General features: G+C 42.4%; 1 protein-coding gene across 3 annotated transcripts in view; it reads left to right on the top strand.

Moving 5' to 3' along the window:
- The window catches only part of PTPN14 (protein tyrosine phosphatase non-receptor type 14), a 204,300-nt gene that overhangs the window by 145,166 nt on the left and 43,126 nt on the right, over positions 1–16,008 (top strand). For all 3 annotated transcript variants that reach the window (XM_055108171.2, XM_063597171.1, XM_055108167.2), the window contains 5 exons: positions 4,927–4,997; positions 6,128–6,215; positions 9,918–10,006; positions 12,814–12,901; positions 14,040–14,122. In XM_055108171.2, coding sequence (XP_054964146.1) covers positions 4,927–4,997; positions 6,128–6,215; positions 9,918–10,006; positions 12,814–12,901; positions 14,040–14,122 — 419 coding nt within the window. The remainder of the gene's footprint in view (positions 1–4,926; positions 4,998–6,127; positions 6,216–9,917; positions 10,007–12,813; positions 12,902–14,039; positions 14,123–16,008) is intronic.

Here is a 16,008-nt window from a genome sequence, read left to right on the forward strand (position 1 = left end):
CACACTTTGAGAACTGCTGGATTCAAGCTGGTCAGCTGGGAATCTTGTTGTGTTCTGGGCAAAGGGTATAATTTAGGTGTTAGTGAAAGAAAAACAAGAAAGCAAAGCAAGGGATATTTTGAAGTAAAATAGGCAAAATCTGGCAACTTATCAGTGATGGCATATGGGAGAAAGTAGAGTGTCTGGTGACAAAGGTTTTAGGTTTTGAGAGACTGGGATAGGTAAGTCTGGAATTATCCATATTAGTGCATGAGGTCAGTCTAAATTGGTCCAAAGCTAATCTTGGTCTTAATGGTTAGGGAATATTGCACATCTCTAACTTTTCATGAATAACTCCATTCATTCTTTTTTTTTTTTTTTTTTTTTTTTTTGAGACAGAGTTTCACTCTTGTTGCCAGGCTGGAATGCAATGGCACCATCTCAGCTCACTACAACCTCCGCCTCCTGCCTCAGCCTCCTGAGTAGCTGGGATTACAGATGCCCAACACCATGCCCAGCTAATTTTTTGTATTTTTAGTAGAGACGGGGGGTTTCACCATGTTGGCCAGACTGGTCTTGAACTCCTAACCTCAGGTGATCCACCCGCCTCAGCCTCCCAAAGTGCTGGGATTACAGGCGTGAGCCACTGTGTCCAGCCTCCATTCTTATTTTATTTCCCTCCAAGTAAACAGTGGTATTATCAGCTGTGCCTGCTGTTTTCATACCTTATTAATTCTACTCATTAAATGAAACTCCAGAGATTAACATATTACTTAACAGACAAGTTCTTCATAGGGCTTAATGTCAATATGCTTGACTCAACATTTCTAATGTCTCAGAAGCTCATCCCAAAAGTCAGGGTGTTTCCCAACGTGCTTGGTGGGAGGGAAGTGAGGCTCAAACCTTAGAATTTTAGAGTGTGTACATGTTTGTGTCAAATGGGGTAGTTGGTATTGGAGGGTTGATAATTTCCTATTTTTTATTCGCCTTACTCTCATTAAAGGCCTTTATTACGTTGCCTTTAGGAAGAGATCAGGTTTGGGTGCTTCTCAGAGTTTTCAAAGGTGATTACCAGCATGATATTTATGAGTTTGTAAATGGTAAAATGCTCTGACAGGTTAAAGTGCTATGAAGTAGTAAAGGAGTTATTTCGTGCATCATACCTCTTTCAGAATGAGACTGTGTTTCCACTAAACTCTAGGCAAATCAGATATGTAAACAACATAAACTTCATAAATCTCATCATTGGACAGACAGATATTGACATTGTTATTCTTGGATCTAAAATGGCTCTCTTCAAGGTGGTAGCCGCTAGCCATGTGTGGATATTTATATTCAAATTTAAATTAATGCAAGTTAAATAAAATTAAAAATTTAGTTGCTAGATTGCATTGGCTACTTTTTTTTTTTCTTTTTTTTTTCAGACAATCTCGCTCTGTCACCCAGGCTGGAGTGCAGTGGCGCAATCTCAGCTCACTGCAACCTCCGCCTCCTGGGTTCAAGCGATTCTCCTGCCTCAGCTTCCTAAGTCCCTCCTGTGACAACAGGCATGTGCCACCATGCCTGGCTAATTTTTGTATTTTTAGTAGAGATGGAGTTTCACCATGTTGGCTAGGCTGGTCTCAAACTCTTGGCCTCAAGTGATCTTCCCTCCTTGGCCTCCCAAAGTGCCGGTATTACAGGCTGAGCCACTGCAACGGCCTTGGCTACATTTTTAGTGCACCATAGCCGCATGTGTCTAGAGGCTACTGTATTGGAAAGCTCAGATATGGAACACTTTCGTCATCCCAAAAAGTCCTGTTGGACGCTGAAGATGATGTGGCAGAAGCCTTATCTGAGTTGTGAATATTCCTAGGCTTTAGTTATCAGCTGCCCACTTTCAGCCCCTGCCCCTGCCCCATTGTATCCTGGGTGCACTGTGACCTGTGGTTGGCAATTTCATGGCACCTTTGCTAGGCAGTGCTGTGACCCTATCCCAGCTGTGCCTCTTATTGGCTATATGACTTTGGGCAAGTTATTTAACCTTTCCAACCCTCAGTTTTCTCATCTAAAAATGAGAATAACAAGCCTAATTTCGTTGTAAGCATTAAAAGACATAATACATGTGAAATACCTAGTATGAAATACATAATACAAGTTGCCACATGGTAAATTCTCAATAACTGTTTATTTAGTTGTCATATTATCATTGTTATTAGCACTATTATTCTGTCTCTATGTCTTGCAAATATAAGACCGTTGAAGAGTGTGTTTTCCAGGTAACATCACTCTATGCTTTTTTTTTTTTTTTTTTTGGATTTTGTTATGTGAGCAGACAGAGTGCAGGCAGAAGGTACAAGTGATTGTTAATCAGCTCTGTGTAATTAAACTTTTGTTTGACAATATGAAATTTACATGTCGCATAGTGAGTTCAGTTCAAGAAGCATGTATTGATCACTTACTATATATTTAGCCCTTATAAGCTGTCATTGCACAAAAGCCCTATGATAGGCCCCTTAAGTGATATGAAGAAGAATTGCTGCCCTCGAGGAGCCTGTACTCTGATAGAGGGTGGGAGACAAGGATCAAGGATAAGACGAGTATACACATAACTGTGTAAGAAATGCAGTAGGCAGAATACGAGAAGAGACACGCACAAGGGGAAGAGGTAGTTCAAAAGGCAAAAATGCTTACGTCCAGCTGGGGAGAGAGGAGAGCCCTACTGAGGGAAGTGGTAGCTGAGACAGGACGTAAGGATGATGTGGCATTTCACACTGCATGATGTGATGGGATGGTTCTCCCAGAGGGGATGGGCATGTAAAGGCCCATCCTTTCCGAATGGAAATGTAAAAGCAGTGTGTGTTAGAAGAGGTGTCGGCCTGGGGCTTGACCTCTTGGGCAAGGAGGTCTGGAAGGGGAAGCTGAGTCACATTGAAGAATGATCTGCATGCCAGGCCCAGGTGTTGACCTTGCTGAGTAGGCCGGGGGTAGTCTTAGAAGGGTGTAAACTTTCTCCTTGGTTCCACTGGAGCTTTCAAAGAGAATGCATTCCTTTGGTGGGGGAGGGAAGATAGGATGAATGGCTGTGTTTGATCTTATGAAGTAATTGAATTTGTTAAATGGCATTTCTTCAGCAGAGAAAAGAACAAAGTCAAGTACACAAGGCGCTCCACAGGTGTGTGGCTGTGTACAGGCATGCATTCTGCCATTTTTCATTCCCACAGGGCCATGCTCGCACTCTCCCTGGCAGGGCACATACCTCAGGGAGGCCCCAGGTGCAGATGGAGGCGGTTAAGTTGAGAACAATAGCAGAGGGGGTACCTTTGGGCTTCTTTTTAAAAGTAGGAAACGGAGATTTAATGGAACACTTTTTGATCTTCACTTTATTTTATATTCTGTTGCCACATGCCCTTCATTAGCTTTTCAAAATTAATGGGGTTTTTACTCAATACCTGGATGCACATACATAGCTAACTTTCTAAGCCTTGTGATATCTTTGTTACTCCACAACATGAAACTAAAAATGTTGAGCTTATTTCCTATCATGGACTTGAGTCATTTCAATGGATGGCTAAACAGGAAACCGCAAATTAATCAGTTATGTGAAAAGTAAGAGCTGCCATAATTCCTCGTCTGCTCTAAAGTCTCTCGTGAACTCTAGAATTAGCAGGACGTGCAGAGCTATAGAATTTTTAGCATATATTTATGTCTGTGCTTTCCAGTTTTAAAATATATTGATTTTTCAGATTTTAATGATTTGAGATGGGATGTTTTTCACAGTTTTGAGGTGTACATTTTTAGGGGTAGTGTTTTCATCCATGTAAAGTTAAGTTGGAGATGAATCTTTATATAAATGGTATTTTAGAATCAAGGGAATGGGGCATTTGGTATGATTTCTGCCAAAACATCAGTCCCTACCTCCCATCCTAGTAGGATGAGCTTCAGGTACCCATCAGGGTGTAGCTCAGAGTTCCTTCTGACATCCCCTCTGGAGGTCACAGGAAAATGGTGCCCATCTGTGCCCCTCTTGGTGCTTACTAGCCTGGAATATGTGGGACCTGCTGCCTGGGAAAGCTAGAGGCAGCTGGCTTGGGGCTTGAGCCCCAGGCCACCACAGGCATGAGACAAACTCTAGAATCTCTACCTCTATCAATTTCTCAAGAATGTATTGCTTTGGTCTGCTTATTTTGGATTATTCCTCTTGATTCCATCTCACCATCCTAAGCAGTGCTTCCCTGGCCAGTGTTTAGCAAGCCTATTTCTGTGATGTAAATCCTCCCACTGTGGTGTTACGGAAGGGGAGTTGGGAAAAGATGTGTGTAATCAGTTCTGAGCCCATAGTAGTCAGCACATCACAGGTTCCAGGGGCCTGGGGTTCAGCTGGTAGAGATGCTGACTAGTCAGCTACACAACTGTTGCCTTACAGAGCTCTCTGGAGATGTTTTAGCCATCATGGCTTCCTCTGCCCCCGTGACCATCAAGTAACATCAGAATGAGCCTACTCTGCCTTCAGTGGTTTTGAATTCGTTTCCTGGTATACAGAAAGGCCTGGCACAGTCCCTTCCTAGGCTCAACTTTTGAAGGGATGATGGCCTGGAAACTCATTGGCCTATACCCCAATCATTAGAAATATGTAAGCACACGCAAAGCATTTTTTATAAACGTACATCTGAGAGGCAGGCGGATAGGGAAGAATGAATGAAAAGAGCTATTCCCTGGCACCACAGAACTTACGCGGCAACCCAAAATATACCTGGAAATAACCTGTTATAATGGAGAGCCATGTTATAACAGTAGAAATCATAACTCAGTTCTAAAAATTACAACCTTTAATTCTACAGCAGTAAAGGAGATATTGAGGAAATGTGACTAATCAGGAACATCTGAGGAAGGGAGCTTTAAGATTTGCAAGCAAAATAGCAAATGCCCACACCCTCATGTGACCTTAAGCACTTTCTATTCTTATAGGATTTGGCCCTGGAAGAGGCTGTTCTGGAGGAGCTGACCCAGAAGGTAGCCCAAGAACACAAAGCCCACAGGTAAGGCAGGCAGAGGGTAAGGGGCTGCCTGCACAACAGATGTTTACAGCCCATGGGGCAGGAGGCATCCATCTCCCTATCAGCAACTCTGGGCTTGAGCCAACACACTTGTATTTATTCCACCACGTGACTCAGCTCTGTACTTCCATTCTGCAAAAGTGAATGTCCACTTGAAAACTGCTCCGTTCCTTCCTTCCCTCCTTCCTTCCCTCCTTCCCTTCCTCCCTCCCTCCCTCCCTCCCTCCCTTCCTTCCTTCCTTCCTTCCTTCCTTCCTTCCTTAGAGAATCTGGGAAGCCTGAGACAGCCTGTGCTGAGAGAGTGAAGACCTAAAGTGCTGTGTTGGGTGGTAGGCAGGTGAAGGAAAGAAAAAGAGAGAAACTTTAATTCAAGGAAGCACCAGGAGTTTGATATCCAGGCCTATGCAGTGATCCTAAGTTCTCTCATCATGGCTTTTTTTTTTTTTTTTTTTGACAGAGTCTCGCTCTGTCACCCAGGCTGGAGTGCAGTGGTGCGATCTCGGTCCACTGCAACCTCCACCTCCGGGGTTCAAGCAATTCTCATGCCTCAGACTCTCGAGTAGCTGGGATTACAGGCACATGCACCACCACACCCAGCTAATTTTTGTATTTTTAGTGGAGATGGGGTTTCACCATGTGGGCCAGGCTGATCTCAAATGCCTGACCTCAAGTGATCTGCCTGCCTCGGCCTCCCAAAGTGCTGGGAATATAGGCATGAGCCACGGCCATTTGACTCCCAAAATATTATGATAAACTTTTTCCTTTTTTTTTTTTAATAATGAAGATTTCTCCCAGATGGGAGAAAAATAACTTCTTTTTAAAGTAGGCAACATATTCGAAGGGATGTCTGGAATAATGATTTCATGTTTACAGGGCTGTGGCTCTTAATTAAATACTTTACCTTCCTCTTATTATTCGCTGTTGAGTAAAAGGCTACTGGGAAAGATGTCAATGAATTACTTAGTAATGCACCCTACCCTCACAGTTGGGTAATGATTGCTCTTCCCAGAAACTAGAGCTAAACCACAGCTCTGGAATTTGCCATCAGGAGAGTGGGATCTTCCACTGGCTGCCCTTAACCATTTCTTCCTTTGATGCTATTTTGATTTTAGTGGAATCCTGCCAGCAGAAGCTGAACTGATGTACATCAATGAAGTTGAACGTTTGGATGGATTTGGACAGGAAATCTTCCCTGTAAAGGTAATATGCTGTGCCCTGTGCTGGCTTTAACCTTCTCAGACCGGTACTGGCATTTGGAAAACCAGTGTTGATAGCAGTGGGCCAGAATGGCTTGGCCTTCTTTTTGCTATGCAGCCTTAGTTGGCAAGTCCAATTTATTATAGATAAACAAATGCTTTTTCTTAACCAAGACGTTTTGAAGTTTGCCATGGTCCTCAGCAGAATAGTTCAATAAGACAGTCCATCTAAGTGAGTACCAAGCATCAGCCAATCCGGCACCTTGGAGGTATCAAGGCTGATATCCAGCCTTATAACAGGACAAGTAGCCAATGTCATGTGTAACATTAATGAAGACTCTAGTCAGTAGTTTTCTTATTCTCTTTTTCTCTTCATTGAGCCAATACAGGGATAATTGTTTGTGAGGTAGAATGAAACGTTTCTTGTATACAATCATGCTTTATTTCTCCAGCTTTATAGGGCCCTCCACTGTGGGTTCCTAGCCCCTTTGGTGTTTTATGGAAGCTATGCCTCGGAAACTGCTATAGCACATCACATCCTTTGCAGCACATCCACCTCCTGAAGTGGGTGTGGTTGGGGGGGTCATGGATCATAGTCATTTATAGAGCTGAGCCCATCATCCAAACTCATTTTCCGCTCTCTGTTGACCAACTTTACAAAAAATGGAGATTTATCAGAAACCTAAAGCAACTGGCACATTTCAGCAATTTGGGAGATGCCTGCAATTTCAGCAAAAACATTTCACTCCAGACTAGCTCCACTGGCTGTTTTATAAGTGTTCAGTTCCCCCTCTGTTGCACGTTTGCAATTTGCCTTAATGAGAACTGCCCATGTGCATCAAGTAGAATCGAGCAGGGTGGCCGCAGCTTTCAGAAAGGGCTAAATGGCTCTTTTTTAGATTTGTTTAATTTTCTTTTGCTTCTCTAATAGCTGCCCTTCATAGGGTTGTAATCCATTTTCCTTGCAATAATGCCTTATGAAGCCATCTGCATCCCACTTACATTTCTGCAGCCCATATATAGTCATATTTTGGGTCATTGAAAAATCAGAGTAAACTTTTCTCTGCTTCTAGAAAACTGACTTCTCAATCTCTGGAAGTTGGAGGTTTTGTTGTGGCAATTTGCTTGTGTTGTTTTTTAATGTGGACTGCGGGAAACAGGGGCAGTTGAGGTCATGTTGAAATCTGCTGTGGTTGGTTCTGATGTGCTTTCTAGTATGTTCTTTCTTTAGTGGGACCAACAGGGTTATAATACCTTCCTCTGAGTTGGAAGATAGGCGCTTCTGACTTATTGCCAAGCTCGGGTAACTGAGCTGGACTGCCTCTTTTTCTTCTCTTTCCCCCCACATATGTGTGCATATCTAAGGTGACCACCTATAGACCGCATGATTCCTGGTGACCCAAGGATGAGGGTGGGAGCAACAGTACCAGTGGGGGTGGTAATGTGGTCAGCTCTGCAATAAGTGAAAAAGCAGACAAGAAAATATGCAGGGAAAGACTGTGAGTAGGACTGGAGTCTCTTTTGATTGGTACAGGTTCTTATTGACAAAAAGCATGTCATGATATATTCTAGGAAAAATACTTGAATTTAGCATGAACTTTTCCGTGAGTGGTTCCTCAAAAATTTTCAAGAGTAGAAGAACAGCAGTGGACTGGCAGATGCAGATGTTGTACAGGAAGAAGAACCCCCTGCTCAAAATACTATCCAGTGAGCCTCAGGATATATTTTTTTTAAATTTTGCCTCCTTGAAGGAGTAAGATACTTACAAAAAGATGCATCTAGAAAACAAAAATAAACTCTGAAATTTAAAATGTGATATCAGAAGTGTACAACCTAATAGACAGGTTAGAAGATAAAACTGAGAAAGTCTCACCAAAAAACAAAGTAATGGTAAGTCAGGGACAGGAGATAAAAGAATTAGAGGACCTGTCCAGGATGTCCAATATTTGAATAATGAGAGTTCTAAAAAGAGTGAACAAGGGAAACAAAAGGTAATTATTCGAGAAAATATCCCTGCACTGAAGAATGGGAGTTTCTGCACTGAAAGGGCCAGAGATGGTAGCTGCAAAGAGACACATCGAGAGCTTTAAGAGGTGAAAGTTTTGGCCTCTGTGCAGAGGAAGTGGTAGGGACAGGTCTCCTCTTGGCTTCCTTTAAACAAGCCCTGAAGAATATTCAACTCTTCAAATTATTGCATGTATAACGATTTAAAAAACAAAAACTTTGGTAAGGTTAAAAAATAAAAGACATCAATAGATGTTCATGAAAGAGAAAATCCAAATGCCAGTGAATCTGAGAAAATCCAGAGATTGTCTCTTAAACTGGACCTGTGTTGTGACAAATTGAGAAAAAAGGAAAAAAAAATCTCTCTCTCTATCTATATAGTCCACTAGGATGTGTGGTGGGTGAGTTCCTGTAGGACCTGACCCTGCCGACACAGCTGGTCACCTTATTGCTATGATGTTGTCTATGATTTATTCTACTCATGGGTGAGAAATGGGATGTGATGCCTGTGGATTTTGAAATAACGTGTATATTGTGGAGTGGCTAAATCAAACCAGTTAACATATGCGTTACCTCACATATTTCTTTGTGGTTAGAACACTTAAAATTTACTCCTTTAGGCCGGGCACGGTGGCTCACGCCTGTAATCCCAGCACTTTGGGAGTCCGAGGCGGGTGGATCACGAGGTCGAGAGATCGAGACCATCCCAGCCAACATGGTGAAACCCTGTCTCTACTAAAAATATAAAAATTAGCCAGGCGTGGTGACATGCACCTGTAGTCCCAGCCACTCAGGAGGCTGAGGCAGGAGAATCGCTTGAACCTGCTGGGAGGTGGAGGTTGCAGTTAGCCGGGATCACGCCACTGCACCCCAGCCTGGCGACAGAGTGAGACTACGTCTCAAAAAAAAAAAAAAAAAAAATTTACTCTTTTAGTGATTTCAAGAATACAGTATATTGTTGCTGGGCACAGTGGCTCACACCCGTAATCCCAACACTTTGGGAGGCCGAGGATGGAGGATCACTAGCCTGGGCAGCATAGCAAGACCCTGTCTGTAAAAAAAAAAAAAAAAAAAAAAAAAAGAAAATTAGCAGGGCATGGTGGTGCATGCTTGTAGTCCCAGCTACTTGGGAGACTAAGGTAGGAGGATTGTCTGAGCCCAGGAGGTCAAGGCTGCAGTGAGCCAAAATTGTGCCACTGCTCTCCACCCTGGGCAACAGTGAGACCTTGTTTCAAAACAAACAAACAATCAACAACAAACACCAATATATTGTTACTAACTGTGCTATGGTCACAATGATACCTTGAACTTAATCCTCCTGTCTAACAAGGCTTGATTTCCTTTGACCATCATCTCCCCATTCCTCCCATTCTCCAGCCTCTGGTAACCACCATTATACTCTATCCTTCTATGAGTTCAGTTTTTTAGATTCCGTGTGTAAGTGAGAACACGTGTTATTTGCTTTCTGTACCTGGCTTATTTCATTTAGCATTGTGTTCTCCAATTCTATCTGTATTGTGGCAAATGCCAATTTTGTTCTGTTTTAAGGCTGAATGGTACTCCCTTGTACACACATGTACCACGTTTTCTTTATCCATTCATCTGTGGATGGACACTCAGGTCAATTCCATATCTTAGCTATTGTGAATAACATTGCAGTGAACATGGGTCATCACAAGTATCTTTTGTTGGTCTTACCCAGGACAATCATGGAAACTGTGTACACCTTGGCATTTTCTTTATGGGGATTTTCGTGAGGAACAGAATTGGAAGACAAGCGGTAATATACAGGTAGTCTTATTTGTTTGTTTGTTTTTCTTTTTTCTTTTTCACCTTGAGGAACTGTAATGTTAATGTTACATTAACATCCAAATGAATTAAGAGCCAAACTGTGGATAAGATTTGACTTCTCTCAGCTCATATAAGGTGAGCCCTCTGCAGGGTTTAAGCAGTTAAATTCATCTCACTTTTCGTAGAAACCCATCCCACCTGATTCCAGGAACTACATTGTTGAACCCTATTGAGTTAGAAGGATGAAACTAAACTTCGTGAGTCTGGTTGAAAACTGGCTCTCCAGTCAGTCATTAAATCTAAACACTTCTTTCCATTGTTCTGAACCACCTGTGCCACAAGAGTGCAAACTGATTTTTATGTGAACAAAAGGTGATTAGTTTTAAAAATGTGTTTTGAAAAAGCAATCTATTTATTATGATGAATTAGGGGGCTTTGGTACTTTTCATTATTTTGACACTTCAGTCCTCTTTTCCATTTATCAGGAATGGCACCAGTGTAGAGATGCAGCCATCTCCCCCCTGCATTTCACGTCAGTATGCTTGCTTTGTATTGGTGCCCATAGATTTTATCATGCCAACGATCTGAAAAACTGTGTTCTAGCTTTCATTTACAAGGGCAACATGGCCCATGATTGGAAGAACAGCTTTCTTGTATGTGTGTCTGAGGCGGATCTGTGTATCCAGGGCCCACTGTCAAAGATAGCTCTTGGAGGCAAGCATAGCCCACCTTCTGGAAGTGACTCTTAACTGGCCATGTACTCTCTGGATCAGTAACTACAGCAGGTCATTTTGAGTCAGCTTTCTAACCAAAAGCTTCCTGGTAGGCTTTTATTTTCCTAGATCCCCAGTCTGTCATTGTTTTTATGATATTCTCTTGCTCTCTCAATAGAGACATTATTGAAGCAGGAGTGACAAGAGAGCTCTTTCAGGCTATAGAATAAATTTTTTGACTTTTGGACTTACTGTCAGCTCCATATATCTGCCACAAAGTATAAATTAATTGAGGAAAATATGTAAATATGTGCAGAGTTGTAACTATAAATTTTTATACCCATTCAAAGCTATCCAGGCATTGAGTCCTACCAGTTCTTCATAGTTAAATCAATGTTTCAGTTTCTGTTTGAACCTACAGCACAGCAGAGAAGTAAACAAGTCTTGCACACCAGCTATTGAAGTGAAATAGAAGAAAATTGCAATTTGGAAATTTCATGAGCATAAGCCACTCACAGGTTTTGCTTAGTTTCCTTAGAAACTGCTTCCAGACCTTTTCATTTATCTTGAAACCACTACAAGATGAGAATTCACATCTACTGTAGTGTCATGTTAATTATACCACTAGATGAAGTCATGTGGCGGGGCTCCGAGTATATCTAGGATTTCAGCAGTTGATTTGAAGGAATGAGGCCAGAGGAAACCAAATATCTCTTATCTCTAGAGACCTTCACTAAGGAGCATGTAGCTATGAGTCCACGTAGATGTAATCTGATAGAACTGTAGGTTGTTGGGTGCAGCACTATTAGAGAGTATTGCCCCAGCAGAGGTACCTAAAAACATTTAGTACTGGTATAAGGGAATGATGACTGGAGGAAAGGCTGGAAACCCCAGGTAAAGAACTCATCCATCCTTGACATAGAGAGTAAACATGCTAAGTCAGGTACTTATTTGTGTCTATATTGCCTCATTTTTAAAGTAGGAGCAAAAATAGCTGCCATAAAGAGTTGGTGTAAGAATCGGACTCTATACAGTTAAGAGACAATATTATTGCTTTTTATTCTTCTAGCAAACATTTATTGAGTGCTCTGTGCCAGGTACTCGATTCAGTGCTTGGAACACAGAAACGAAGAAGGCAGAATCCCTGCACCGGGTATGGGGCCTGTGGTCTGCTTGGTCTCATCAGAGATCTCGTCACAGAAGTAAAAATTATAATGCAATGTGGTGACCAGTAGGGGACTGCAGCAGGCTCTTCTCCTCACGTGTGGGTAGGGGGATGTGATGAAGGGATTCCTAGAGAAGGTGACTCCCAGAGCTGAGTCTCAAAATTATTATCCAAACAGAGGATGGTAGAAGTATTAATGAGCAGATGCATCATACGAGTGAAAAAGCGGTGGCAGGGAATTATAGGTTGGGGCACCAGGTGAAGGGTAAAAGATGGTTAGAAATTGGTTCCAAGTTGGATGGGAAGCAGTAGCTTATCTTTCCTCATCTGGTGCTTATTTTGGTGTATCTCCTTTTAGATAAGGTCTCCATGAAGACAGGGAAGGAAACTGTGTGTGTGTTTGTGTGTGTGTGTGTGTGTGTGTGTGTGTGTGTGTGTGTGTTGGGTCCCAAAGTGTAGGCACATTAAAGAGTCAATTAATTTATACTTAGTGGCAGGCATATGGAGCTGACACTAAGTCCAAAGTCAAAAAGTTTATTCTATAGCCTGAAAGATCTTTCTTGTCATTCCTGCTTCAACAGGCGTTTTTTCTTAGTGGCATCATGAATCTGTAGTGCATATTGCAATACAGAATATGTGGATTCTTCTGTTTAGGTTCCTGGAAACACATGATTTTTAATAATATGTGCTCCTCAGAAAACTATAGTTTATAAATAGCGATGTCTAGACGTATTTTATGTAGAATTTTTAGCAATTTGAATGGATATGTGTTGCATTTTCTTTTCTCTTTTGAAAGAACATTTCACTTAAAAAATAGTTAAATCATAGTTTGTTAAATGAGACTTGATAGCAGCAAACAGCCCTCCTCTGCTGTATCATAAATGCCTGGAATATCGTTGGGTAAACACAGTGACATTTCTTCTAACCAGGTGGAATGACATGGGGAATATCACTCATAACAAGTCGACCATTCTAGTGGAGCTCATCAACAAAGAAGAGACTGCCCTCTTTCACACGGTAAGCAAAACAGACAAACAGAGTCAGGGTCTGACAAGATACTGGCTTTTGGACTTTTCAACTCCTAATGTCCTTTCCTTGCTCTCCATATGTTGAGATAATAAATACTCCCTTGAAGAGATGCTTTCTAATACTTGGTCAATGCTGTCATTACTCATTCCAGGATAGTGGTGATGAAATACCCATGTTTAAAATACCAAGTTTCTGGCCAGGCGCAGTGGCTCATGCCTGTAATCCCAACACTTTGGGAGGCCGAGGCCAGTGGATCACTTGAGGTCAGGAGTTTGAGACCAGCCTGGCCAATATGGCGAAACCCCATCTCTACTAAAAATACAAAAATTACCCAAGCATGGTGGCGGGCACCTGTAGTCCCAGCTACTCGGGAGGCTGAGGCAGGAGAATTGCTTGAACCCAGGAGGCAGAGGTTGCAATGAGCCGAGATCGCGCCACTGCACTCCGGCCTGGACAATAGAGCTAGACTCCGTCTCACAAAATAAAATAATAAAAGAAAATAAAATACCAGGTTTCCAAGCTGACTTTTGACTCTAGGACTCTGGTCCCTCCAACTGCCTTATGTGTGATGGATCACATTGTCTGGTGTGCCGCCTTCCTCAGCACTCTAGTTACAACCCTCATCTAGTGACACCCTGATTCTATTGCATTCCATTTGCTTTTGCTGGAGGACCTAAGTTTTCTTTCCCATCATAGCCTTAGCTTAATCTGAAGTAGCTGAGGGACTGACCTCCTGTTGAGTGCCTCCTCGAGAGCCAAGGCATCTCACTGCCTCCAATTTAATGAAGTCTGGTGTTTATTCTATGCTGTGCCTTGATTCAGTTATTTATTTTGAAAGCACTTGGTCGGAAATTACATAAAGACATGCCGGTTCATCAGTGTAACCCCAGCACTTTGGGCATAGGGATTCCTTAGCAGACAGCAGGTTCTGCCACTCTTTGGCAGGCTTTGTAGGCATAGCTGCTGCTGAAATTCAGCAGGCTGGTTTACTTTGCTGGCCCATGTATTATTTTGTGCTCGAGATGAAGGTTGGAAGGGATATGTGTCCCTCCTCAGAAGAATCTTAATGAAATGTATAACTAATTCAACAAATGTTTATTTTTTTCTCTGTCTCTTCTTTTCCAAGGATGATATCGAAAATGCCAAGTATATTTCTCGGCTGTTTGCCACACGACACAAGTTTTACAAACAAAACAAAATCTGCACTGAGTAAGTAAACATTTAATCCCCCCCGACTTGATGGCTTTGTCAGATTAAACTAATGTCCTTTTGGGGTGCTGTAGATCTCTTTTCCTATTCACTCTTTTTCCTTGTTCCTTGTAGAAGCTAATGAAGTAAGCTAAAGCCAGGGCAGGAATGAAAACTTTAATGATGAAGACTGTCTAGTGTCGTGCATATGCCCAGAGAGAGAATAATTCACAAATTGACTGTGAATGCTTGGCTGCCTGGATGGGTTGGCCCACATTAGCGCCTTTCCAACCCTCTGCTAGAAGTTTGGAGAAGCGGTGCAGTTCCCAATTTGCCAGGGTGCCCCTTCGTGTCAGACGCGGAGTGTGTTCAGAAGTGGGTAACAGAGTGACGAGCTAGCTTGAAAGAGAAGACGCTCCTGTCATCCTCAGCCCCGTGTCGCTTACACAGTTGGCTAACCCTGCGTGTGCTCCTGGGTCATGTCATCTGACTGTAAATGAGAGGCCAGGGTAATTAGAGGAAGATGTGGAAGACACTCATAGGTGTCACAAATCCGTGTGTATTTTTTTAATTTAATTTGGAAATAAAGATGATAAAGAAGCGTGTGATGAGGGCACTTAAATGCGGCCTGACCTCAGATGGAGCGTGCTGGGGCTCACTCTATCGTTGTCTTTTTCTTGGTTACCTTCAAAAGACGTTCCTCAGCTGAATACATTCAGCGGTTTGAGCGCCCAATGTGTTTAATTTTGTTTCAAAGAGCGTCAGGGTTATAAATGCAAGAGAAGAACTGCTTTTCCACTCCCACAGTGGACACATCCGAGAGTATGTAGAGTATTGTCCTAGAGCAGTTCCTGCTGAAGAACGCGGCCGCTTTATAGCTGGAGCGCCAGGTCATGGCAGACTTTTTTCTCCACACCGTGGAGGCTCTTTCAAGCCAGTCACTGCAATTGGTCACTGTCGGGGTCTGAAAGTATGTCTGACAGTATTAGGCCTACCCGCTTGGTTTGCAAATGTGAATCAGAAGAAGGCCTGATCGGGGAGTGGCAAGTGAAGCGGCTGTACGTTTCTTCTAGACACATTCTCGCATGTGCCGCACCACACCATTCTCTTGAGCAGGTTCCTGATAGGTCACTTCTGTGTATTTCTACTCTGCTGTTGCCTTTGACTTCTGGGGGTGTCTTTGACACGAACAAGAATGCTATCCTTGACTTCTGAAGGATGAATTTAAAAACTGAGAACTGGATTTTACTCTTGTCTTCTGATTTAACCACAGCTCAGCAGATGGTTTTACTATAAAATTTACGGAGTGTTTATTTTTCTTTTGTGGTCTTTTCCTTCAGTATTAGTGAACATCACATATTAGTCTGAAAATGAAGAAGAAATTCTGTTTCTCAATTCTGCTTCTGTAATAACCATTCCTTTCTTCTTCCTAACCAAGTATAAGAGGTTCCTAACCTCTTACCTGATTAAAACCTGGGGCACACTCTCAAAATTATACTCTCTCTCGCTCTCTCTCTCTCTTTCTCTCTCTCCCCCATTAAATTCCGTATGCAGTTCAGCGTCCCAGCACGATGTTATGGCCTGGGGCATCCCTCTGGAGTTCTGTGAACTCCATAATCTTAACAGCATCCTTCTCCACGCATGCACAGCAGCATCCTTCTCCAGAGGGCGATACTCTCTGACCTCTAAAAGATCGTTATTGATTTTTCTGCTCCTGCAGAGCTGCTGCTTGTCATCTGGAGGTATAGCTCAATTGAGTGGCTCCTCAATTTCTTGTTATAGGGAGAAAAATTAGGCGGCAGTATATATAACATAGGTCTGATAATATTGTATTATTTAGCCAGTCATTTAAAAATCCACCATTGCTATATTACCTCCATCAGTTCATAAAAGATATTTTATCACCA

Source organism: Pan paniscus, chromosome 1 (assembly GCF_029289425.2).
Source record: "Pan paniscus chromosome 1, NHGRI_mPanPan1-v2.0_pri, whole genome shotgun sequence".
In the NCBI taxonomy this organism is placed as follows: Eukaryota; Metazoa; Chordata; class Mammalia; order Primates; family Hominidae; genus Pan; species Pan paniscus.